This window comes from Ursus americanus, chromosome 12, assembly GCF_024610735.1.
Source record: "Ursus americanus isolate L20-20 chromosome 12, mUrsAme1.1.p, whole genome shotgun sequence".
Lineage (NCBI taxonomy): Eukaryota > Metazoa > Chordata > Mammalia > Carnivora > Ursidae > Ursus > Ursus americanus.
The window spans coordinates 51,055,875-51,080,277 of record NC_142138.1 but is presented as its reverse complement, the minus strand read 5'-3'; the positions used below and the strand labels follow the sequence as shown (position 1 = coordinate 51,080,277).

Below are 24,403 nucleotides of genomic sequence, written 5' to 3'. Positions count from 1 at the left end.
CAAGTCCCTCCCAGTCCAAACGCTCCTTTCCTCACAGCGAAGGAAGGTGTCCCTGACACTCCCTCCCTGGACCTCGGGCCATCCTTAGGTCTGGGCCTTCTCCCCTTCGGCCGGATACCCCCTACCCGCAAATATAGCACCCCGCACCTAAACCAGCCCGAAATCTTGCCGAACAGATTGAACTTGGGTGGTTTGTATTCATCGTCCTTGATGGACAGGGGCAACATCTTCTCTGCCCGGCGAAGGGCCGGGTCTACTCCCCTCTAGAAGTGGCTCCGTGGGTGATGGTAGTGACAGTGGTGACGCCTCAGATGGGATTCCCCAGCGTTTGTCCCGGGCCGCGCGCCTCTTCGAGACACAGACAGACACAGACACACACCCGGGAACTCGCCGACTTCCGGCCCGGGCCGCGCAACGCGTCCTGGGACGCGAAAGGGGGAGGCGGGGCCGGGGGTGGGGCCTGCACGGCAGGAGGCGGGGCTTACGGCGGGGGCGAGGTGGGAGCTGGGGGGGCGTGTAGGGGGCAGAAAAAGGTGGCAACTGCTAGGTGGTTAATGCGCTGGCCTGGGATGGAGGCACGAAGAAAATCCTGAGGTGGCGGCCCACAGACTGGGATGACTGGGAGGTTGAGGGCCCGCTGTCGCCCACCCCGACCGCCTACCATGGATGTTCCCGGATGCGCTGGCGTCCAGCGCCTGCCCTTTCGCCATTTCCCCCTACTTGCATTAAATCCCTGTGCTTGAGATGGCAATGCTTTAGAACCCAGGCGGCAACGTGTTCTGTAGCCGCCAGTCCGCAGGAAGCGCAAGTGATGCTTTTGCTGGGTGAACTCGGTGAGCACCCAAATCCTAGTAATCCAGTCCCCGAAAACCGCGCCTGGACTTCCGTACTGCCAAGTGTGAGGCAATCAATACATGCCTTTCGAAAGAATGTTAAATGAATCCAGAAGAAGCCCTTTAAAGGAAACCTCTACGAGACCGTGTTGGAACTGAGGTTTAGGTAAGGCATTGCTTCCCGGACAATCTCAACCCGCGAACCCCCCAAAACTCTCGAGTTCGTGCAGGTCCCCTTCACTTCCAGGTCATCCCGGGGGCCGCAGCTGCGGCTGTAATTCTTGTCAGAACCTCCCTGCGCCTTTGAGGGAGGTGCTGGAGGAGCTGACCCGTCGGTGTGGCGCAGAGACGCGAGCTCTCGGGCTTGTCCTGGGCACCCACAGTCGTTGGAACGTTCCTACGCGAGCCTTTCCGGAGAATTGTTTGGATAAGGTCAGGTGGTCCGTCACGTGAATGATTAAAAGTTGTTACCTTGGGGAAGAAACGGGGGGAAAAGGAGGACCGGCTTTTGGAAGTGGGCTGGAAACTACAAAACCGAGCTTCTTGGGAACAGCCTTTTAGTCTAACAGGAAGTGGAGCGTCACCGGGAGGGAGGGGCGGCCACCCGGGGACTGTCCCCTGCTTCAGGCGCTCACTTTGCGGGCGGTATTTTTTCCAGGTTATCATTCAGCGAATGAGGCAGGGTGGATGCACGCTGCTGGCTTTAGAAAAAAACAAAAACAGAAAAAACAAAAAAATGAGCAAGCGAGACGCCCCTTCCGTTTTGTGAGAACCAGGCTGCAAGCTAATAAATCGGCTGGCCCCACTGCAATCTTCTGCACTCGAGGTAAGGAAATAGCAAATGCTCTCGTGTTAAACACATTTTGCAGTGAGGATATATGCATGTTTTGCTCTCGTTCTTGCAACTTTGTGCGTGAGTGGGGTAGTGATTCGTTGTCTTTATTTTTGAAAATGTTATTTTTTTCAGTGTTCATGTTAATTAAAACTGCTGTGTAAAACAGCTAGATTCCAGAAATTAAGTTCTGTAAAGAGTATTTTATCTTTGCCTTTCTTGGCCTATGTTTCGTTATTTTAACGTAAACATAGAAACATTTTCAATTAATAGAATTTATTTATATTTTTTAGGAAGCTTTTATATGAGCCATAGACTTTGAATTTTATTCTGCTGCACTGCTGGGGAAATATTAAGTGAGTGCAGACTAGGTTAAAGATAAATATTTCCATGGTAATTGGGGTTTTCTCCAAAACTGCTTTGTTTCAATACGATGTAACGGGGGGAGGGGGAGTATATAGAAATAACCGAATTCAAGTAACCGATTTCCAGTATTCTCTTAATTCATCAAGGTCAGCTGCAATTTGAGCCTGTATTTTTGCATTCCACCTTTGAAAATGAATTCTGCATTTTATCCTATACTGCTATGAATGAGAAATTGCTCAGCTGGTTTATGGAGAAATCTGCATTACCCCATTACTCCTTTCAAATACTTTTGAAAAAGTTGGAGAAACTGAAGTTTAATTTCAGTTATATTGGTTTCCTGGACCTCCCAAATTGCCCCACTCCCCAGTCTCAAAGATACAGATATTCCTGCGAGGGCCTTCTCCTTTCAAAAAGTGGCAATGCCACTTAACATCTTTCAGTCTTAGACGACGTAATTACTAACTTCAATACTAAAGGCATTTTATTGGAAATAGAAATTGAACACTAGTTAAATGAGGAAAAGTTCCATGAGTGGAAAATGTTCGTGTCTCACTTCTTTTGTCATTATGAAATAAAATTTCTTCCATATATGTTGACCAATATATATTGTCATATCAAAGTTAATGTTAGTTTCTTTCATTCAGCGGTCATTTAATGAGTGTCTACTCTCTGGAAGGCTCTGTGCTGGGCACAGGGTGGGAGGAAGAAAATAATTATAAAGCCAGTTAAGTCAAAGTTCTTTTCATGGAAGGATTTTATGGGAAGAAGAAGCTGATGTGAGGAGAGAGGGTGACAGGCAAATCAGTCTAAGATTTTAGAATTGTGTAATGTTCAAGATGAGCACAGTGTATGCCCTTGGTGTATCAAAGGGAGACAACTGTCACTCAGTGAGTCTTTTGATATATACCAAGCCTTTTGTCCCAGCCATCCTGTTACCCTTCAATAACTTGTTTCATGAAAGAACATCATTTTGGAAAATCGAAAATGATTCTTCAGCTCAATTCAGGTGGTCATTAGAGATGCAGGATTTTGAAAGATTCCAATCATAATTCTTAATTCCTTCATGTCTTAAAAGATTAAATGGGGTTTTTAAGGTTATAAAATAGAGTAATGAACATTTTTGAATAAATGGATTTCTGCCCTGAACTTCGAAGTATTTGTTTAGATCATCTTCTACTAATTAATTGCATTAGATTAACTAGGCAGACTATACGAGGGAAAAAAAAACTCCAGCTTCTCAGACATGTGATTGAGGACTACGAGAAATGAATGCAGAGAGAATGAAGGGGCAGACGCTTATCTCCAGTCAGGGTTCCAGCTCCTTTCAGGCAGTAGTCAGTAAGGAATAGGAAGGATGCCATCTGTCATTCCTCAGTAATCAACCCTGGCATTTAGCTGCAGCCCTATTTTAGACCCCATGCTTTTTTAGATACTTCAAATTGAATGCCCCGTGAGCCTCGACTGAATAAAGAAGCTCTAATGGTGGATTAAACTACAGGTTTTTAGGATAAAACTACAGGTTTTTAAAAATCTAGAAATCAAGTATAAGTGTAAATTGCTAATGCATTCCAAGGTTTTGCTCCATGGTACATATATACGGCATCTAGGTTTCTAATGTGTAACCACAGTAGATAGGCAGGATGATAGGAGTTTATTCTGCTTCTGCATACTTCCCAAAGGTGAAAACAAAAATATAGCAGGGTTAGCTCCAACCTCACAGGAAGACGTTATCTATCTCACTGCCTAAATTAAATTTTTAGAACACAGAATAGCTCTTTTTAATTTCTAAAAATAATTTGAAGCCTATAGGCCATGACATTAAAAGCATTTTTAAAAATTTCCTGATGATTGACAAAAATGTCACAGAAAAATCTTTGATTTCCCCTAATAGCACCAAGAGATCCTGTTCCTATCAATTACAGAAGCCATAAAGGAAATTTTTAAAAAGTTCAAATTACCATAATGAGGTAAGTACCAGTATGGTTTTTTTGGTTTGTTTTTTAAAAATCGTGGTAAAATACACATAACATGATATTTGCTATCTTAACCATTTTTAAGTGTATAGTTCAGTGGTATGAAGAATATTTACATTGTTGATCAACCATTCTCCAGAACCTTTTCATTTTGCAGAACTGAAACGCTGTACTCATTAACCAACTCCCCATTTCATCCTTCCCCCAGCCCCTGGCAACCACCATTCTACTTTTTATCTCTATGAATTTGACTACTCTAGATACTTCATATAAGTATTTATCTTTTTGTGACTGGTTTATTTCACTTAGTATAATATCCTCAAGGTTCATCCATGGTGTAGCATGTGATAGAATTTCCTTCCTTTTAAAGGCTAAATAGTATTTCATTATATGTGTATACCACATTTTGTTTAGCCATTCTTCTGTTAATGGATATGGGGTTGCTTCCACCTTTTGACTCTTGTGAACAATGCTGCTGTGAACCTGAGTGTAGTACCAATATTTTTATCTGAGAAGAATTATTTCCTCTAGAGATACTCTTGTTTCCTTGGAAATAAAAGTTGCTACTTGAGCCAGGATCTGTTAGAAAATACCGTAGGACCTCCTTTAGTCTTTACCCATCAAAATAGTTCAGCTTACGGAATAAAGCCAATATCCATAAAGTTGAAATGTTCTTGTAGACTAGAACAAAGCTGAAGATAAGAGACTATGCAAGACACTGAAAATACAAAATGGCGCAAGTGTGGAATTTGGTGTGACCTATCACTCTTTCTGTGGCTCAGGGAAAATCATTTCATATTCTGAGTCTCCACTATCCCATCTCTAAAATGGGGTGGATATATTTTAATTTCCTTGTCTCTAAAGATTTGAAACCTTACTGGTTTGAGATATTATATAACACACAAGTGGCAGAGGTCTGATAGTTTTCATTACTATTGCTGAGCTCTGTGAGGGCAGGAACTGGGTGCTCTTTGCATTACCATCCCTAGTGCCTGACAGTGCTTTACAGGTTCTGACGGGGTAAGTACTGTAAATATTTGTTGACTGATGGATATTTACCACGGGGATTCAGACCTTCCTCTAATAAGGTTAGAAAGCTTGTATGAGCCAGGATTGCTTTGATGTTAGGTTTGATATCTGAAACTATTTATAAATTATAATTCATATGTATGAGATCTGTTTCTCTTAGCGATTTTGGAATGTGAGTTTATTGCTGAACACCACTGTTTCCTAAAAGAGAGAAGTTTCCATAGAATATTCCAGAGATCCGTTGCCTAACAATCTTGCCTTCTCTCCGTTTTCCTGTGACTGAAACAGAAGTTCAAATGAAAAGCTCTATTATGCTAGAATGGTAAAAGTAATATATTTGCAGATGTACTTGGTTTCTTTTTGACCCATTTCTGGAACTAATTTTGCATGGCACTGTACTGAGCTAAAAATGCTTTTCTATTTCTAGGCTTTCTTCTTAGGATGCATTGACTCCTTGGATCCTTACAAGTCATGGATGTTGCTCTTAGAAATAAGACCATTCCTACTCCTGCCCTAATACATGTCCATGGAATTGGTCATCTCCAAACATCATCATCATCATTATCTTCATCATAGGTACCATTAATTAACAATTCCAGGAGAAAGATGCAAGGCTAAAGTAAACTTTTATCTAGCACAGTTTTATCTAGTATAACCCGGGCGCTTTGAGAGTAGAGCGGACCTCGCTGTCTGCCTCAGTAACAAGTGGCTGGATTAAAGGAGGAGGTACTTTAAAAAAAAAGTTCCACATAATACTTATATGTTATTTCCTCTTAAATCAGTGATAATGGAACAAATCCAGTTAATTGATAGTAGCTGTCTGAGGAAGCATAGAAAAGGAATCTGATGCTTTGTACAGGCTTAGGAGGGAAAAAAAAATGCCAGGACTATTGGGCAGCTTTTGCTATGGATAAAGGGGTGGGACTGGGGAGGGAAGTAGAAACACAGGTACTTACTGTCTGTTATCCCGCCTTTAAATGCTGCCCTTGGTGTTCATTCAAACCTGACTTACCTATAAAGAATGGCTCTCTCTGCTTGGCTGCCAACAGGAGGACTTGATCTTTAATGTGCCCAGTACGGAAATTCTTCCCTTACAGCCCGCAGTGAGAAATGACCTGTCACAGCATCTATCTATTCAAATGTGATATTGCAGTGAAGGTAGCTATTTATCAATCTGCTTTAGCAATACTGTTTCAGAACGACAGTTTCAAAATGCAGTGAGGGCCAGAACTAAGCCTTCTAAAGGACAGGCTCTCAGTCATCTTATATATGTAGCCAGTTATACCGTGAATAGAAAAGACTAATCGTATTCATCCTAATCGCCAGTCCACTACCCAGTTGATCCAGATTGTGGTCATGGATCCAAAAGCTCCATTCGGAACACTGTACACTCGATCCTAAGTACAGCAGGACCACAAGATGAATCCCACATTATGGACACTTTTATCATTTATTTTTACTATAAGTCTATTTCTACTCCTGTTTTTCCTATTCCTAAAAAATGTCCTATTCCTAAATACGAATAATAAAGCATATTTATTGGTAACACAAAATCATTTAGCTTATTTTTTTTTAAGATTTTATTTATTTATTTGACAGAGAGAGAGACAGGCAGAGAGAGAGGGAACACAAGCAGGGGGAGTGGGAGAGGAAGAAGCGGGCTCATAGCGGAGGAGCCTGATGTGGGGCTCGATCCCATAACGCCGGGATCACGCCCTGAGCCGAAGGCAGACGCTTAACCGTTGTGCCACCCAGGCGCCCCCATTTAGCTTATTTTGATGTATTTAGACCTGTGAAGAAAGTAATGGGAGTTAGGAAGAGCCTTGTAAGAACAGATGGGTTCCTCAGGAGAAAGAGTGAGGGAAAATCATTTAGGGAGCAGAAGATAGCAGTTGGTAAAGGATGAGAAAAGTGGTATGGCACTTCTAAAATAACAGTGAAAAGAATGAATTTCTTGAATATGTGGAAAATACTAAAGGCAAAACTCTTCCCAGAATACTGGATAGCACCCGGAAAGGACTTGTAAAGAAAAGTGACCTTTCATGTGCTATTTCTGGCATTCTGTGTTTTGCCGTGAAGTAAATTCTAGTGTATGCAGCTTGAAATTTTAATGCAAGAGGCTTACTATGGGCAATGGTGAATGACACTTGGTGGCAGTGTTCTCACTTAGTTTTCTTTTTCTGCTGGTCATCCTGAAGTCAAAGGGGTTTTTCGGATCAGTTCCTGGACCCAAACTAAAATTTCATTTCTCAACTAGGTAAGATTTTATTTTCTGTTGGTTTAAATCTTGTATGCTGCCTGCCAGATTAAGTCATCTAGCTTCTAATTTTTGTTAGCTCCTAAAAGTTTGGGGAAATTCACAAGGACAATATTATCTAAGAAGTGATGATTTCCCCCCAAAGCAAATCAGCTCATTCTCCAAGAGCTTCCATAGAAACAAGGATGTGCAAAGGTATTTTAATGCAGAATATCTTTGAAAAGAGGCAAAAAAAAAAAAAAAAAAAAGGTTCTGGGTGTCTTTTATTTGTCAAGTAGCTTGGCCACAGAACTGAAAGTAGAAAAGTGGCTTGTGCTTGAGACCACATTTCTTATTGGCTGTGCTAGTCACCAAATGGGGATAACTCAGCTCTTTTACATAGGGATTGGTTTCTTGGGTGCTCTCTAGTCTTAACTGGGCCTTCATTTGCATTTAAGTTTGTTCTGTTAGTTTCAAGCATTTCTTACCCATTGTGGCGTTGAAGACAATTTATTTTTTATTTATTTTATTTATTTATTTTTAAAGATTTTATTTATTTATTTGAGAGAGAGACTGAGAGAGAGAGAACATGAGAGGGGAGAGGGTCAGAGGGAGAAGCAGACTCCCTGCTGAGTAGCCTGATGTGGGACTCAATCCTGGGACTCCAGAATCATGACCTGAGCTGAAGGCAGGCGCTTAACCAAGTGAGCCACCTGGGGACCCCGAGTTGAAGACAATTTAAAAAGAGATTCCCTCCCTCACAACCCCAGAGCAGCAGCTCTTTCTGCCCAGGGGTTCTGTCCCCGCGCTTAAATAAACCACCATTTTGCACCAAAAAAAAAAAAAAAAAAAAAGGAGATTCTCTCACCCCATTTAACCACAAAGAATTAGGAGCACTTACTCAAAAAATGAGCTTGGCGCTGTTCTGGATGATAAAGACTAATGGAAACTGCCTTCCAGATACAGTCAGATTCAAAAAGGAGCATAGTCAATGGTTCTAATACCTAGAAACAAAGCCTAGTGATGCTATTTTCTGAGTTCCCAGGAGCACTGAGGACAGGAAAGGGCTTTGTAGGTGGAGAAATAGCATGTACCAACACATGGAGTCCTGGCCCGCACACTGGCTGTCAGTACCGTAAAAGAAAAGTCCTTCTGGCACTTGGCACCAAGTGTCTCTTTGCCACGGCTGAGCAGTGAGTGTCATCTGTGTGCTATAAACCTGGTCAGAAACTGCTCAGCAGGTGCATAGCTGTCTCTCCCAACTCGTGCGCGTGTTCACGGAAGGAAAGCCCAGGTTCTGAATTGGCCTCTGCGTTCCACTGTGGAGATGATTTTACGTCTTGGCAGCTGAGGGCCCCTTTCTGAGCATCTGTATTCTATAATCATCAGTTTTTAGCAAGTACATATTTTGCAGGATCAACCAGAGGAGAAAACAATCTGTACAATATGAGACAAATCCAGTGGTGAAATGACAGAATAGTTACTGTTCTCTGCCATCTGTGGCATCAAAATGAAAAAGACAGCTTCTCAATGTACAACATCAGGCTGCTCCCTGCTTTTCTACTTTATGAGTCAGAGGACATAACTAATCTTTGTTCATACCATGTTCTGGCATATTTGTTTTCAGCTTCAGTCTGGATGATTGTTGCTTTTTCAGTCTGGAGGAACTAGCCCTGAGAAAAGAATTATTCATTCAACGGCATTCCTTCTAGGGAATTTGGAGAGATGATATAAGTAAATACTGAATAGTGGGTCTTCGAAAATTCGAATTGCCTGGTCCGTTTAGAGGCACCCATTGGAGAATTTCCAACTGTTGGCTTATAGATGTGCATTATTTACTTTCTTACTCTTATACCCACAGTTAAGAAATTTTTTTTAACGTTTCAAATAATGCTCTTCCAAAAGCTATTCAAGTCTCAGATATTAAAAAATTTCTGACATAGCGGCCCCACAGTTCTACTCCTAAGTATATACCTAAGAGAAATGAAAACATATGGTCACATAAAAACCTGTCCGTGAATGTTCATAGAAGCGTTATTCATAATAGCAAACTGTGGAAGCAACCCAAATGTCCAGCAACTGATGAACAGATAAACAAAATGTGTTATGTCTACGTGGGAATGGAATGTTATGTGGCAATAAAGCAAAATGAGCGAGGTACTAATGTATATACTATGATATGGGTGAACCTTGAAGACATTCTGCTAAGGGAAAAAAGCCGGACACAACAACCACATACTGTAGGATTCCATTTATATGCAATGTCCAGAATAGGCAAATCTATGGAGACAAAGTAGATTAGTGATTGCCTGGTGAGGGGGTGGGGGACAAGATTGGGGGAGATGAGAATGGGGGGAATGACTGCTAATGAATGGGTCTGGGGTTTCTTTTTGGGGTGTTGAAAATGTTTTAAAATTAGATTGTGGTGATGGTTGCACAATTCTGTGAATATATCAAAAGCCAATGAAGTGCTTAGTTGACCCTCAAACAACATGGGTTTGAACTACGCGGATCCATGAACATGCAGATATTTTTCAGTAAATATGGTACAGTGCTATAAGTGGATGTTCTTTTCCTTATGATTTTCTTAATAACATTTCCTTTTCTCTTGCTTACTTAATTGTAAGAACGGAGTATATAATATGTGTAACATACAAAATATGTGTTAATCCACTGGTTATGTTACTCTAAGGCTTCTGGTCTACAGTGGGCTGCTAGTAGTTAAGTCTTGGGGGAGTTAAAAGCTATAGATGGGGTTTTGACTGCAGGGTGGAGTGGTTGGTATCCCTAATGCCTGTGTTGTTGAAGAGTCCATTGTACTTTAAGTGGGTGAAATTTAGGGTATATGAAATAATTCTTAATAAAGTTGTAAAAAAATACCCCAGCATACCAAGCATGAATACTTATATTATTGTACAGATAGTGACAGTCTTATGTACTGATATTTTGATACATCCTTGCAGAATTTAGCATGACACAGTGGAAAGAGTCCTGGACTATGCCGTCAGCAGATCTTGATTCTTTTGCTGGCTCTGCCACTAAGTGTGCCACATGCATGAGCCTAGGCAAGTTCCTTATGCCTGGACCTTGAGTTCTCTATGAAATAAGGAAGTGACTTAGAGCTCTGAGCTCTTTCAGTTTATGTGTGTACAGTAAAGCGTTTAAATATTGGGGCAGTTTTGGAGCTACGGCTTTATCTCTTACTGTTTGAGTATAACCCAAGCAGTGGGGTTTTCAGAGGCCACCTGGCTAACAGTCTGTCCTCTGATCATGTTCAGGTACGTCTTGTTAGGTACAGTCTATGTAGAGCAGGGTTTCTCAACCTCAGCATTATTGGCATGTTAAGCTGGATAATTCTTCCCTTTGGGGGGTGTCCTGTCCATTACAGGATTTTAGCAGCAACTCTGACATCTGCCCACTCGATAAGCATCTCTTCCCCAGTCCTGACAATCAAAAATGTCTCCAGTCTTTACCACATGTCATATGGAGAACAGAGTCGTTCCCTGTTGAAAACCCCTGGTGTAGAAGATGCTAGAATAACCATATGAAAATAACTAAAAGGATATGCTCTCTACCTATGAAGAACTAGTAAGTTAACGTATGTGCAAAAATAATTTGGGGGTCTTTGATTTTTCAGATGATCAGGAGAAGAGAAAGGAAGACCTTTGGGTTTGCTGACATTTACCCTGTTTATTAAAGTCACATTTAATCTACGGTAGCCATGGACTGGAGAAAGGCAGAGAAGGAATAGTCTAAGAGCTGTCAGATCCTTTTTAGAATGAGACAGGGTGTCAGTAAATATATACAGACATTAAAAAGAAATTTAAAAAATATACGAAGAAGGTGGAGGAATTGAGGGCAAGAGAACTGGAAGGTGCCTCCCTTTACTTCTTGGTTCTTTCCATGTAAGATGGAGACTATCCTAGTTGTGCTCTTCCTCATATCTCCAGTTCAAGCTCAAAGCTGTGAATTAGGTGATAAGTTCTTTCTCTAGAGAAAGAGTAGACGAAAGCTAGAAACTGAAATCCAGACAGCCAGTGAAGTCATCGTTATTCTCCAAGCTGATCTGAAACTGTTTCTAGCGGGCCTACAGTGGAGTTCCAGACTTCACCTGTTCTCAAAGTACAGATGTGCCACTTGCCCTGCAGTCTCTGAAGTTCTTGCTCTTCTTGCTTTTCCATACAGACTAAAAATTTTACATAATTGTATTGGGTTGCATTATTTAATAAATACCACATGAAATATTTATACTGCATTTCTAAAGATAAATTATTCATATCTCCCAACACATTTTTGATACAGGTAAAATAGGGGATTAGAAGTTATCTGAAAGAGGAAATTTCTATGATGGGCATGGGGATGAATCCTACTTAAAAGTATCGGTAAAAGTGAAATACTCATGAGTGTCTTTGACAATGTATATTTATAGTAGGGCATATAATTATATATAAATATAATTACATAATTATATTTCTAGTAGGCTATAGTAATTAAATTCATTACTTTTTCTACACTAAAATTGCCAGATAGTTACCCACGTCTGCTTTAGAAACTAGAAACACCTCTGTGTAAGTTTTGCAGTATGCTGTTCCTACTCAGTTGTGGAAAATGAACACAAAGATTTTAATCAGGGTATATTTTAATGCAATTGTCAGATGATTCTTTGCTCTGAGTGCTCATAGCTAGCCATTTTTATGCAGAACTGAAAATGTGTTTTATGAGACCTGCTTTTGATTCAATATGTTAGAAGGATTTTCAAGGCCTTTGAACCAAGATTATTAATTCATAATGGCTTTTCCTTGTCGACTACATTAACAGTATGTGTTGTTTTAGTAAGAGGGTACATGCAATGAAAACATTGTATTCTAAAGCCTTAAATTACTGTCCTTGAAAAATAATCATAGTAAGCTGAGGTTACTTCAAAAATAATTCATTTTATTCATATCTTGAGTGAGGCTGTGTTAAAAGGAGAGACACAAAATTGCTTTTCTTAACAGAACATGCTACAGAGAAAGTCCAGGAGAGAATATTCTTTGAAAACTCTCTGAAAAGGTTACTACAAGGTAACATTGCTTTCCAAATCTGGACTATTGGAAAGTGAGAGTTGCTGAATGACAATGACCATCCCCTTGATCTTATGAATAAGCTCTTCTTTGCTTGCACATGCCTCAGTGCACTCTCCAGTCATGGAGCGGATGCCCCTAGCCCCGTTAGAATTCTCCATTCCCCATCCTCATACACTTCAAAGGGAGATATTAAAGGCATGGTCTATATGGTCTTTCCATGTCCTTGCTGAACCAAATATGGAGAAACCATTTCTACAATTGCAAAACATGCCTTACCACATGAAACAAGATCACGGGAATGGGATTGTCACTTGAATTCACCACTGCTAAATCTCCTCCATGAAAAATAAAAGGTTGACTGAACATCATTTGGAAATTAAAGTGAGATTTCACTGGGAATCTAATCTGTGAGATGGGAAGATTTAAACTACAGTGTTGGGATCACCTGTGGAACGTGGTCTGGCTGCATGTGCCCAGTTAAACCACAGGGTGTGGAGTCAAGCTTAGGTATCCACACAGTGCACTTTTCTAAGGAGACGGCGACAACCAAAACTAACTGTACAGAGACAGTGGTACACAGGACAGCGACAGTGGCTCAGCGCAGTCGGCATACCACAGCTGGGAGGGAGCAGTATGAAGTCTCCCCCAGCTTTATCACATCTGTCTGTATTGTGGAATAGATGAGAGAATTTTTTTATTGTATTGCCTAAGAAGAGAAATTTTTTTTTAAGATTTTTAAAATTTATTTATTTGAGAGAACACAAGCAGGGGAAGAGGCAGAGGGAGGGAGAAGCAGAGCAGGGAGCCCAATGCAGGACTCAGTCCTAGGACTCTGGGATCATGACCTGAGCTGAAGGCAGATACTTAACCGACTGAGCCATCCAGGTGTCCCTAAGAAGAGAAACTGTATGAAAAATAATAAGAGGGTAGATGATGGATCCATTCAAGTCATCAAGAATAATATCTCATTCTTTCCGCTTCTAAGATCTATTTTTTTCTTAAGGGTGTTTTCTAAATGTTTAGAAACTTCTGGTTGATTTTTGCTTGCAGTCTTTTTATAGATAAGCGTGTTTGAATATTCTTCTTCCTCACTTCTGGCTTTCATACCTGAACAAAGCAGTTGAACAGATCTAGGATATATATGCTAAGATGTGCATGAGGGCTCAGCTGCCAAAATACAAAATAAGGACTTACCTAGAAAGCTTGTGCAGGCTTGTGGAGGAGTAAGTAAAACCTGGAATCAGAAGCAAAACTAGCAGAAGAATTTAAAAAAAAAAAAAAAGGCAACAATTGAAAGTCAACAGAGCTCCCGAAGGAGGCAGCAGGGGTGATGGTGAACTGTATTGGCGGCTAGGAAATCGGAGCTCTGGGTCTCTGGAAAACTGCCTGTGCGATTCCGTCGTTTCTTACATCCGTGACTGAGGGGTCTGATCAGCCAGGAACGTATGACCAATGAATGTCCAGACCACATTCATTGCGTACTTGTTTACCTACTATTCTGTAGCCGTGGCAGGTGGATCCTTTAGTTATGGTGAGGAATAGGAGAGTACGTGGCTGGTTACAGTACCTTCTGATCTCCGGTACCTCAGTGCACCCTGAATGTAAATCCCTAGCCTGTAATGTTGAACTGCTTGGCTCTGGCAGCAGATTTTCCTGGCTATAGATTCCAGATCCATTGCTTAGTTGCTTCATAATCTTGAGAAAGATATTTAACCTCTGTAAGTATCCAAACTATAGTAAAAGGTAAACTAGATCCTGTCCCTGCCCTGGTCAAACCCCTCTAATGGCTTCCCGACTCAATTAGAATAAAATCAATACTCTTTTTTTTTCTTTTTTTCTTTTTCTTTTTTCTTTTTTTATGGATGAAATTTAATATATTTTTATAATAATATTTTTTTATTATATTATGTTAGTCACCATATAGTACATCCCTGGTTTTTGATGTAAAGTTCGATGATTGGTTTCTCTCATCTGTGGAACACAAGAACTAGGAAGATCAGTAGGGGAAGAAAGGGATAAAGAAAGGGGAGGTAATCAGAGGGGGAATGAAGCATGAGAGACTATGGACTCTGAGAAACAAACTGAGGGCTTCAGAGGGGAGGGAGGTGGGGGAATGGGATAGGCTGGTGATGGGTGGTAAGGAGGGCACGTATTGCATGGTGCACTGGGTGTTATACGCAACTAATGAGAAATCAATACTCCTTATTTGGCTGACAAGACCGCTGGTAATCTGGCCCTTGCTTATGTCAGTCTGATGTATTCTCTTCGTTACCACTATGCTAACTTATCTTTGAGTTTACTTTAAGTCTGCCTCGCTCTACTATGTCCTCTGAGTCTAACTGCAGAGACTTTATCTTATTCGTTGCTGTGTCCACAGACCCTAGAACAGTGCCTGGTACAATAAGCGCTCATAACTACTTATTTCTTTTATTGAGTGAATAAGTACATACCATGGCATGCTAAGCATGCAGTGCAGGGCCTGATAAGTAGTGAACCCACTACAATTGTTTGTTGCTGCTGCTGCTACCATTATTATCTGTTTCTTATATTAGGATTCTGCCTAGGATTTCATTTGGAAAAAAGTTTGCTACCAAAAAGTACATTTAAATTTTGTATACTGGATTATAACTGACCTTTGAACAATGTGAGGCCAATGCCCCGCACAGTTGAAAATCCACGCATAACTTTTGACTCCCCCAAAACTTAACAATTAATGTCCTACTGTTGACCAGAGAAGCCTTACCTATAATGTAGTCGATTAACACATAATACCATATTCTTACAATAAAGTAAGTCAGAAAATTGGAAATGTTGTTAAGAAAATCTTAAGGAAAACAAAATCCATTAATAGTCCTGGACTCTCTTTATTGAAAAAAATCCACATATTAAGTGGGCCCATGCAATTCAAACCTGTGCTGTTCAAACACCTGCTATATCCATGTATCAGAACATCTGGTTGTACACATTAAAAATATACAATTTTTATGTCAATGCTATCTCAGTAAAGCTGTTTAATGAATTAGTACACTACTAAGAGAAATGTAATCCCATTTGAAAAAATAGTCTCCGTTCCAAATTCTTCATATTAAAAGGAGGGCAGATTTTAAAATACACTGCTTAATTCTTGTGGCTTGCGTGTAGGTGAGCTTCTGTCCACAGCTCCAGAAGCAAGCCGGCCCAGAAGGGGAGGTCTATTCACTGCACTTTTCATTTTTACCTTAGGCCAAATCACCCTATCAAGGAGGCAGGGAGAACTGAATTTAAATCAACTCAAATTAAGATTTACCTCCGTCCTCCTTAAAAAAGCAAAACTAAAAACGTGTTAACTAGTAAGAATGCTAACACTGTATCTTGTTGCCGTTTCTATTCCAGGTGTTGCCACATCTGCAAACTTCCCGGACGAGTGATGGGCATCCGAGTGCTTCGTTTCTCTTTGGTGGTCATCCTTGTGCTGCTGCTTGTAGCCGGGGCTTTGACCACTTTACTTCCAAATATCAAGGAAGACAAGATGCTCACTTTGCGTAGGGAAATAAAATCCCAGGGCAAGTCCGCCCTGGATTCCTTTACTCTAGTAATGCAGACGTACAACAGAACAGATCTCTTACTGAGACTCTTAAATCATTATCAAGCCGTGCCGTATCTGCATAAAGTGATTGTGGTGTGGAACAACATTGGGGAGAAGGGACCAGACGAGTTATGGAACTCTCTAGGGCCTCACCCTGTCCCTGTGATCTTCAAACTACAGACAACAAACAGGATGAGAAATCGACTCCAGGTCTTTCCTGAACTGGAAACCAATGGTGAGTGTTGCTGGGGTCCTAGCCAGCGTGGGCTGTCGCTCACCAGCACTGGGGTTCGGGTGTGTGGCTTTCTGGCTTTCCGCTTGTCCAACTAATGTGGAGAAAGCAGAGAGAATGAATCAAAAGAAAGCACTTTGAAAACCTTAAGGGGCAATTTTCAAGATGTCAAGAAGCAGTTTTGTGGGGAAGAAATCACATACATCTTGGAATGGCAACAAAGAGGTTAATGTGAAAGAAGATCGACTGTAATTACATATTATGGTATCACAGAAAGTGGTGAAATGCCACTCGGCTTACGCTAATGTATTTTTTTGCCACCTCCCTTTTCCTCCCATTCAGAGCAGTTTCATGAGCATTTGCTTAAAAGACCCTCGGTTTTATTTATTTATAGGTTCATTCATTTCTAGGATAATGGATGAGAGCTGCATGATAATTTTCCCCTCAGGCAATTATAAATATCAATTACAATTCAAATAAACACTCTTTCTACCAGACAAATCTCTCCAAGAATACATTTCTTGTTTACGAATTTTGTTCAGAAAATTATTCGTTTGAATGATCTATCTAGGCACCATTGTGTATTACTAGTTTTGTTTTCATTTCCAAACTGTTGGATATAAATTTTTTTTCCTTTCATTGCAGCGGTGTTAATGGTAGACGATGACACGCTAATTAGCGCCCAAGACCTTGTCTTTGCTTTCTCAGTTTGGCAGGTAATGTTGCTCTGTCCTTTATGAATTCATCAGTATAAAGTTTTATCTAGGGTTTAGTTGGGCAGCATGGTTAATATGGGAGGCATCTCAAACAGTGTAGGCAGTCTTTATCTAAGAGACAGATATATTTATTGCATAGTAATCAACATGTCTCGTGTTCATTTAAGCCAACTTGCAAGTTATGGTATCTTTTATCTATATTTTATTTATATTTGATATGCTGGGGAGAAGAGCTAGAACTACCTTCCAGAGAACAATGAGGAAATGATCTGGTATAGCAAAAGCTAAAATCTAGCGATATTTTTCTATGAGGCCACAGATATGTGTCTCCAATGAGAAGCGTATTTCTGTATTAATCTTGTATATAACTTTCTTTAAAAGAAAGCATTAATTACACCCACAAAATTTAATCCTAATGCTGGGACAACTTTTTAGGAATTAGTGATAATTCCACATGCGTCATTGTGGTGGCAGTTTTATTTCCTTATTTATTTTGGTTTATTTTCCCCCCTAAATCCTAGCTGGGATAAGCAGGCATAAATTATTTGCTATTCTATAAACCCAATTCTTTGCTATTGAATATGTGTTAATTAATAGTAGCTGGCTATTTCAAGTTGCAGAAACCAGGACTGCACACCACTATTCTGAAGCTGTGTCAAATAATTAAACACTGTGTTACCCAATAAATGGTCTCATTTGTGCTATAGTAACCCTCCTTAATTAGCTGTGTGGGATATAAGAACATTAGATATTAATGTTAAGTGGTCACAGTACTCTGCAGATATCAGCACTCTCAAAACTTCAGTTTCTAACTTTATGCCAAGATCAACAAGTTTTTTCCCCTATAGCAGTTTTTCCAGCCCTGTAAATAAAGCTTCTTAGGCAAAAAATTCTAATGTAATATTCCAGCTGTGAAATTTCTATTTCAGGTAAAAAAATCAATTTACCTAAAATATCAGGGGTGGGTGGGGGAAAAATAGGAGAACTGTGTTTAATTAGAACAATCTAAGTAAACCATAATTAAAGATGGATAAATATGATTTTTAGGTTTTATAAATAATAAAATTATTTTATTTAGAAGAATAAACAAGAACAGTTTCAATCCATTGCCCAAGGTAACCTGACTCCTAAAGTCAGTGCCTGGCATAGTGTAACAATTTGGGGTATAGAGGCAGACAAGGCTGGAGTGGACAACTAGCATGCCTTTGTGCTCACCCATTACTGCTAATTAGTGCTATGACTTTTCCTCCTCTAGCCATCTGTGGAACTTCATTCACCCTCCTAGAGGATGTAAATGGCACATCTACTCTGAAGACCCCCAGGCTTTATCCTTGACTCCCTGCCCTTCCCCTCTGCCTCCCAGCAGCATAGCTGTCACCCTGTCCTCAGCGCTTACCCAACTGCACATACAACCATCTCACAGTATGGGAATTCCTTGTTCACATAGCTGGATCATACCCTCCCCAGATGATGACTTTTTTGAAATGGGATTTAACCCAGTGTGATTTGTATATATGTGTGTGTGTGTGTGTGTGTGTGTGTGTCCCTAGTTTAATGTCTGTTCGGTAAATGAGTGAAATGCAAATTACTTATGAGATTGAACTAAACCTTTTAACTGTATAAATTCTTACTTCTTTTCCATGCTTCACTGGTTTTCTCTTGTTTGCTGATTTTTGTTTCATTTTTTAGTTACTTTCATCTTACTTTTATGGTTTTACTACTATCCTTTCTTCAAAGATTCTGACAACATCTCATTATATATTTTTTACTCATATTTTTAAAAAGGAAACACCCAATCTGAAAAGGGAGAAAAATATACCATTGTTTAAAATCAACAGTGACTTTCAAGAACATTGAAATCAACATGGAAAAACAGTAGAGTCATACATGTAGATCCACGATTTTATGGACTCCTAAGAGATTGAAACAGATTTTCAAAATAATTATGCTATATCTTCTTATCTCCCATAACAAATAGCATTCATACAGTCATCTTCTTTTGAAGCAAAGTTTGAAGAACCAACTCTTTGGTGACTAGATTTGATTAGTATCAGAGAACATTTGAATTCAGAGAACATTTATAAGGTTAGAAATTTTGTTAGCAGTTTGGGTTGTGATGGAATTTTGACCTGCGAACCTATCAGGACATAGATTTATGAAGTTGGCTGGAGTTAGATGAAATTGAGATGTAGAAGCCAAGAATAAAATAAAGCTGATAAGTCAGTTTAATTCTCTGTAATAAATCATTGCCTTTCTCACCATGTCTGCTCTCAAGAAATGCCACCCTTAATTGTTCTTTTTCCATCTTTCCAGCAATTTCCTGATCAAATTGTAGGATTTGTTCCTAGAAAGCATGTCTCTACTTCATCAGGTGTCTACAGTTATGGAGGTTTTGAACTGCAAACACCGGGGTTTGGAAATGGCGACCAGTACTCTATGGTGCTGATTGGAGCCTCATTCTTCCATAGCAAATACCTTGACCTGTTTCAGAGGCAACCTGCAGCTGTCCATGCTTTGATAGATGAATTCCAGAACTGTGATGATATTGCCATGAATTTTATCATTGCCAAGAGCACCGGGAAGACTTCAGGGGTATTTGTGAAACCTGTAAACATGGGCAATTTAGAAAAAGAATCCAACGGTGGCTATCCTGGAATGTGGCATCGAGCTGAGCACTTTCTGCAGAGGTCTTACTGTATAAATAAGCTTGTTAGTATCTACGATAGCATGCCCTTAAAATACTCCAACATCATGATTTCTCAGTTTGGTTTTCCCTATGCCAACCACAAGAGTAAAATATGAAACTAAAACAAACAAAAACAAACCTCAAAACTGCTTAGTATTTGAGTAGCTCCTCTTTGCTAGCGTTGGTGTTTGGTTTTGTTTTTTGGGTTTTTTTTTAAGCAACATCATGAACTTTTATCCACTACGAAGTCTCTACAAAGGAAGAAAAATGTACCGTGCTTCTAGGACATAAAATTCACAGGAACTTCAAAAACCAAGAAGCTGGTACTCTCTAGATAGGTCTTTTTGCGAGGAATTTTCATCCACGGATAGAACTCCTTGGTCAGCGATTTTCTTGTTTACATTCTGAGACTTCTACAATTTCTTCGACTCCTGGCATTTGCCTTAAGGACCTATAGCAAGTTGTCTCCAGGATCAGAAACTCCAGAAAAGCATTTCTCAGCTTTTTCCCTAAAGGATGATTGTTTTCATTTGAAGCCTGAAATGCCTCGTTAGCAAAAGCCTGTGGCGTAGAGAAAAGCCATGTGAAGGGAGAATAGTCTCAATCCCTTATAAAAACAAGTGGAAAACTCATGACTCTCAGTGCTTTTATTGAGGTCTTTCAACAGCCCTTTCCAGCACTAACTCGGCCTGGCATGGTTTTGATGCAACCATCAGTGCTTTTGATTTTCATTGATACGTCTGTTGTGACTGGGAGAGTTCACTTTAGTAGCTGAAGGATGTCTAGTTGTTTGCTTGATTTTTGTGAACATTTACTGCATGGATCACAAAAAAGTGCACCCTGTGTTTCTTATGTGTTACTTCTATGCAGGAAGGAGCCAATGTGTTACTAGATTCAGGTAGTGCATTTTGTCCCTGAATCCGACCTTGAGAGTGTATGTTAATTCTTACATTTTACATAAACTGTGTGTTGTTTAAGAAACTTATAAAATAATCTTCTGAAAGAATGATTAATTAGGAACTGGCAAAAGTTACAACCCTTAGTATCGAAAGATCTTTATCGTTAGGGCATAGGATTGATTATCTCATGGGTACTAAAGCGTTATGTGTATGATACACAAAGTTAATCTCTTGTATTCAGAGCTGCTGCTGCTGCTTTTTTTTTTTTTTTCCAAAAAAGACTCAAGGCATTATTCATCATGATGATATTTTGATTATATAGATACAGGAAAAAAATAAGAGAACTGAATCATAGCAGAGGAATTTTATAGGGAGTCTGCTTCGGTAAATTGTTAACTTGCTCACTCTGTTATGTGAATTAGTATCTGTGTTCCACGTAGTGTCTGTGTTTGGTCCTTGTTCACACTAGTAGCAAGGAATACTTAATTAAGCCCCTGTCTACCACCTTCTCCTCTTCCTCTCCCCCGTCCTCCTCCCCTAATGTCATTATATTCTCACATTTGCAAAGCTGTGAAAATATTATAATAATCATGCTTAATGTTCCAACGAGGAGGTCTCTGTGCAGTTAGTTCAGTATATGTTGTTTCTTTACATTGGCATGTGTATGTGTCTTAATGCAGTCAGATAAAACCAGTAGAACCCAGAACCTCACTAAAAACCTATATTGTTCGTTATCTGCTTTGGCCAACCTTGGTAGTGATTTTTTGCCTCTTGGAATTCACCTGGCAGATAAATAAAATAAACTTCTACCATGCAGATGTTCTCTTAATTAAGCAGACTCCCATTTTTGTGGTCCGTATTTTTACAAATTTCTAAATATTCTAATACTTTGCTCAGGGTAAAGCAGAGGCATTAGCTACCTTCCCCGGGGGGAGGGGGGGGATTCTCCAGTGGGAAAATATTCCCAGATGTTATTTCGCATTTTGTGTTCTCAAACTTAAACATCACATAAGTTAATCGTATCCTGTCTTTCAGACATTAGGGAGCAAATGTGATCACAAAGTGAAGTTCAGTCTGTGATACAGAGACCTTTGCATTGTGGCTGTGATTCTACAGAAACTGTTTGCCTCTGTACACCCCTTATTCTTGCTCCAGATGATCGGGAGAAGAGATAATGCTCAGGAAACTGCATGAGGAAAGCAATGTAGCTTAGAGGCTAGGTGTGCCAGGAGAGTATCTGCACTCAAATCCTTCCTAGATCTCACATTTACTTAACTTCTTGGAGCATCGGTTTCCCCATCTGCAAAAAGGAGAGTCCTGTCTACCTAGGGGTTTGCTTTAAGAAAGAAAAGAGACAACGTGTATAAATGTAGCACAATGCCTTGCTCATTTTAATAGCCAATAAATGAAAGCTGTTGGGGTGTGTTATTGCCAATAAGTGCAGTTAAGTCTACAACTCAGCACCTAGATACTAGAAAGCCCGTGGGCCCACCAGGTGAGATATTCAAGAAATTATTCCTATATAACAATGGGCAGAGAACCATGGCAATTTTCAGGTCTTTATTTCAAATGCCCCTTTTCTTATTCTTAAAACCCTACATATTCGTTCTAGCAATTTTGGCTTATTCAGAACAGCATAAAGAAGAAATGGAAAGCGCACGCCACCACATTAACAATGGCTAAGCATATCTGGGTGTATTCCTCCCGACTTTCCTAGGCATGTATTTTTAATAGCATGATTTATTTGGTATTTTATTTAGACAAACTATAATTTATATAATCAATCATACTACCATTTTGTTTGATTTCTTACTATTAGGACAACATTTGGGTAAGTGCCCTTGCCTTTGGCACATCTGTAACGATTCCTTTATAGTGAGGCCAAGAACTTCAATACCTGGACATCTGGGAGTGTGCATGTTTTTAGAGTTTTTGATACGTATCTATATGCCTCCAGAAGCATTGCCTAGCTGCACTATTAGTATCACATCTGAGGGCACCTGTTTCCCATCGGACTTCCCCATGTCACGTATTATTTAAACTTTTCGTTCCTTTTTCCATGTACAAAATACTCAAAGGTTGCTGGATTTGGCAGGACTCGGCTAGGTCAAGAACTCTGTAAGAAGGCTGAAAAACAGGAAGCCCAACTGTCAAAAGATTCAAAGGCAGTATAAGCTTTAGGAACCTTTTGAACTGCTTCTAGAAACTCTTTGTTCCCAGGCTTGAAGTATACAGGCAATGAAATGCTGACCCTTTGCTTGTCCCAGCAATAAAAAAAATTTCAGGGGCAGGGGGCCCCTGGGTGGCTCAGTTGGTTTAGCGTTCAACTCTTGGTTTCCACTCAGGTCATGATCTCATGGGTCGTGGGCTTGAGCCCCATGTGGGGCTCCATGCTCAGTGCAGAGACTGCTTGGGATTCTTTCTTCTCTCCCTCTGCCCCAAACCCCTCCCCCCTAAATAAATAAATAAATAAATAAATAAATAAATCTTTTTTAAAAATGCTCACATTTGTTTGTTTTGGAAAGACCCGAGGCTTTGACCCGAAGGTGTGTGTGCCTGCTTCCATGTGTGCACTTACATGCTCTATGGATGCAGGGGAGGGCAGGAGGTAGGGGGAATCGGGAGGAGGAGATGGAGTGGAGGATCCTGCTCTGATGGACGAGGATTGGGGAGGTACCAAGCCTCCCTGGCGGCTAGGGCTTCAGTGGTGAGATATGACCATCCCTTATCCCACGCTATGTCATAAACCAGTGTTTACTGTCCTGCTCAAGACCTCCCAACCTTGCTCTCTCTCTCTCTCTCTCTACTCCCTTCCTCTTCACTTCCATTCCTTCTTTTCATTTTTTTATTGAGAAGTTTCTCTCAATATAAAACCCCAAAAATCCTTACTGTAGATGAAATAAAAAGAACATTTGATACATTGCAAACATGCACTGAGTCCTGGCTCCGCTCAATTTCTTTCTCTGGAGAATGGGGGTGAAAATACCTGCCCGAAAATTTCCCTGGTTGCTTTTGGTTTTAAAGGGCATAATGTGTAGAGAGAACTTTGTGGCATCCGGAAAGCACACATTTTTTTTTTCAAAGCCATTACAGATAAAGAAAGAGCAGCTTGGCCAAGAGTTAAAGACACTTGGTCGTGAGTTAGTAGCTGTGTCAAAATTATACCTTGGAGCATAAAAAGAAGCAAGAATGAATATGCAAGTACTGAAAACAATTTAAAGAATCCACTTGATTAACTCTGGCTCAGAATGGAATATTCACATGAGGTGTTTATCTAAACTAGAGATGACTCAAGGCTTCTTCTCTTTTTATATGTCAATATTTAATTTAAAAAGAAAAAGAATCAAATTCTTGATCAGAATATTTTAAGTAGTTTACAGAAATAAACCTGAAGGAAACAGCTTTAATTTACAGCAGTGAGTCTTAACTCGGGCTGATTTTACCCCCAGGGTTCACACAGGTCTGGAGACATTTTGGTTGTTACAGTTGGGGGCATGGTACTGGTATGAGGAGGCAGCAGCCCCCCAACACAAAGAATTAAGCACCCCAAAATGTCCGTAGTGCTGAAGTTGAGGAAAAACGTGCTGACATTATATTATAGAATATTTGGTTGGTAATTTATCTATATAGTGCATACTGTATCACAACACAAGTTGCAGTGTTGAAGTTTTATCCCGTGTAACAGTGCCTATTGGGACAGAAAACTAAGGGGCAGAGAATGTACATATATTACTGATAAGACATCTGGTGCATAATTCTGTTACCCCAAATCTGGTCAAAGAGCCAAAAATTTTTCTGGTTAAGGTTTATTCCTTCCCCATTCTTTTTCTTTTTCTTTTTCCCCCCCAAATCTCCTTGTCATTATTTTCACATCTGAGGAAATAGAGCTTCTGTTTCTGGGAAGGACCAATGGATAGATAACTATTTCTGAAGCACTACTGAGCAACATTACATAATACAGTGTATATTT

The 24,403-nt window shown here is 40.0% G+C and overlaps 2 protein-coding genes across 7 annotated transcripts in view; one reads left to right on the top strand and one right to left on the bottom strand.

The window, feature by feature from the left end:
* Nucleotides 1-418, bottom strand: part of SLC30A7 (solute carrier family 30 member 7) — an 84,814-nt gene extending 84,396 nt beyond the window's left edge. Inside the window, exon 1 of the mRNA XM_087866134.1 lies at nt 148-418. Within this exon, the coding sequence (XP_087722260.1) occupies nt 148-227 (80 nt within the window). The 5' untranslated portion in view covers nt 228-418. The remainder of the gene's footprint in view (nt 1-147) is intronic.
* A 100-nt stretch (nt 419-518) lies between these two features.
* EXTL2 (exostosin like glycosyltransferase 2) lies at nt 519-21,262 on the top strand. Of its 6 annotated transcripts, none has more exons than XM_045801658.2 (7): nt 519-999; nt 1,492-1,659; nt 3,923-3,998; nt 5,461-5,609; nt 15,708-16,135; nt 16,778-16,848; nt 19,162-21,262. In XM_045801658.2, the coding sequence occupies exons 4-7, from the start codon at nt 5,554-5,556 to the stop codon at nt 19,648-19,650; spliced, it is 1,044 nt and encodes a 347-aa protein (XP_045657614.1). In that variant the 5' UTR covers nt 519-999; nt 1,492-1,659; nt 3,923-3,998; nt 5,461-5,553; the 3' UTR covers nt 19,651-21,262. The 6 variants fall into 6 exon arrangements, with proteins under 6 accessions (XP_045657614.1, XP_045657615.1, XP_045657616.1 ...); XM_045801659.2 differs by lacking the exon at nt 519-999 and adding an exon at nt 1,011-1,265; XM_087866136.1 differs by lacking the exon at nt 519-999 and adding an exon at nt 7,232-7,290 and having other exon boundaries at nt 1,299-1,659.
* The last annotated feature ends 3,141 nt before the right edge of the window (nt 21,263-24,403 follow it).

Coding starts and splice junctions, on each gene's coding strand:
- EXTL2 (XM_045801658.2), top strand. CDS start 5,554: ATGTCCATGGAATTGGTCATCTCCAAACATCATCATCATCATTATCTT. Junction 5,610..15,707: donor CATCATTATCTTCATCATAG/GTACCATTAATT, acceptor TTTCTATTCCAG/GTGTTGCCACATCTGCAAAC. Junction 16,136..16,777: donor TCCTGAACTGGAAACCAATG/GTGAGTGTTGCT, acceptor CTTTCATTGCAG/CGGTGTTAATGGTAGACGAT.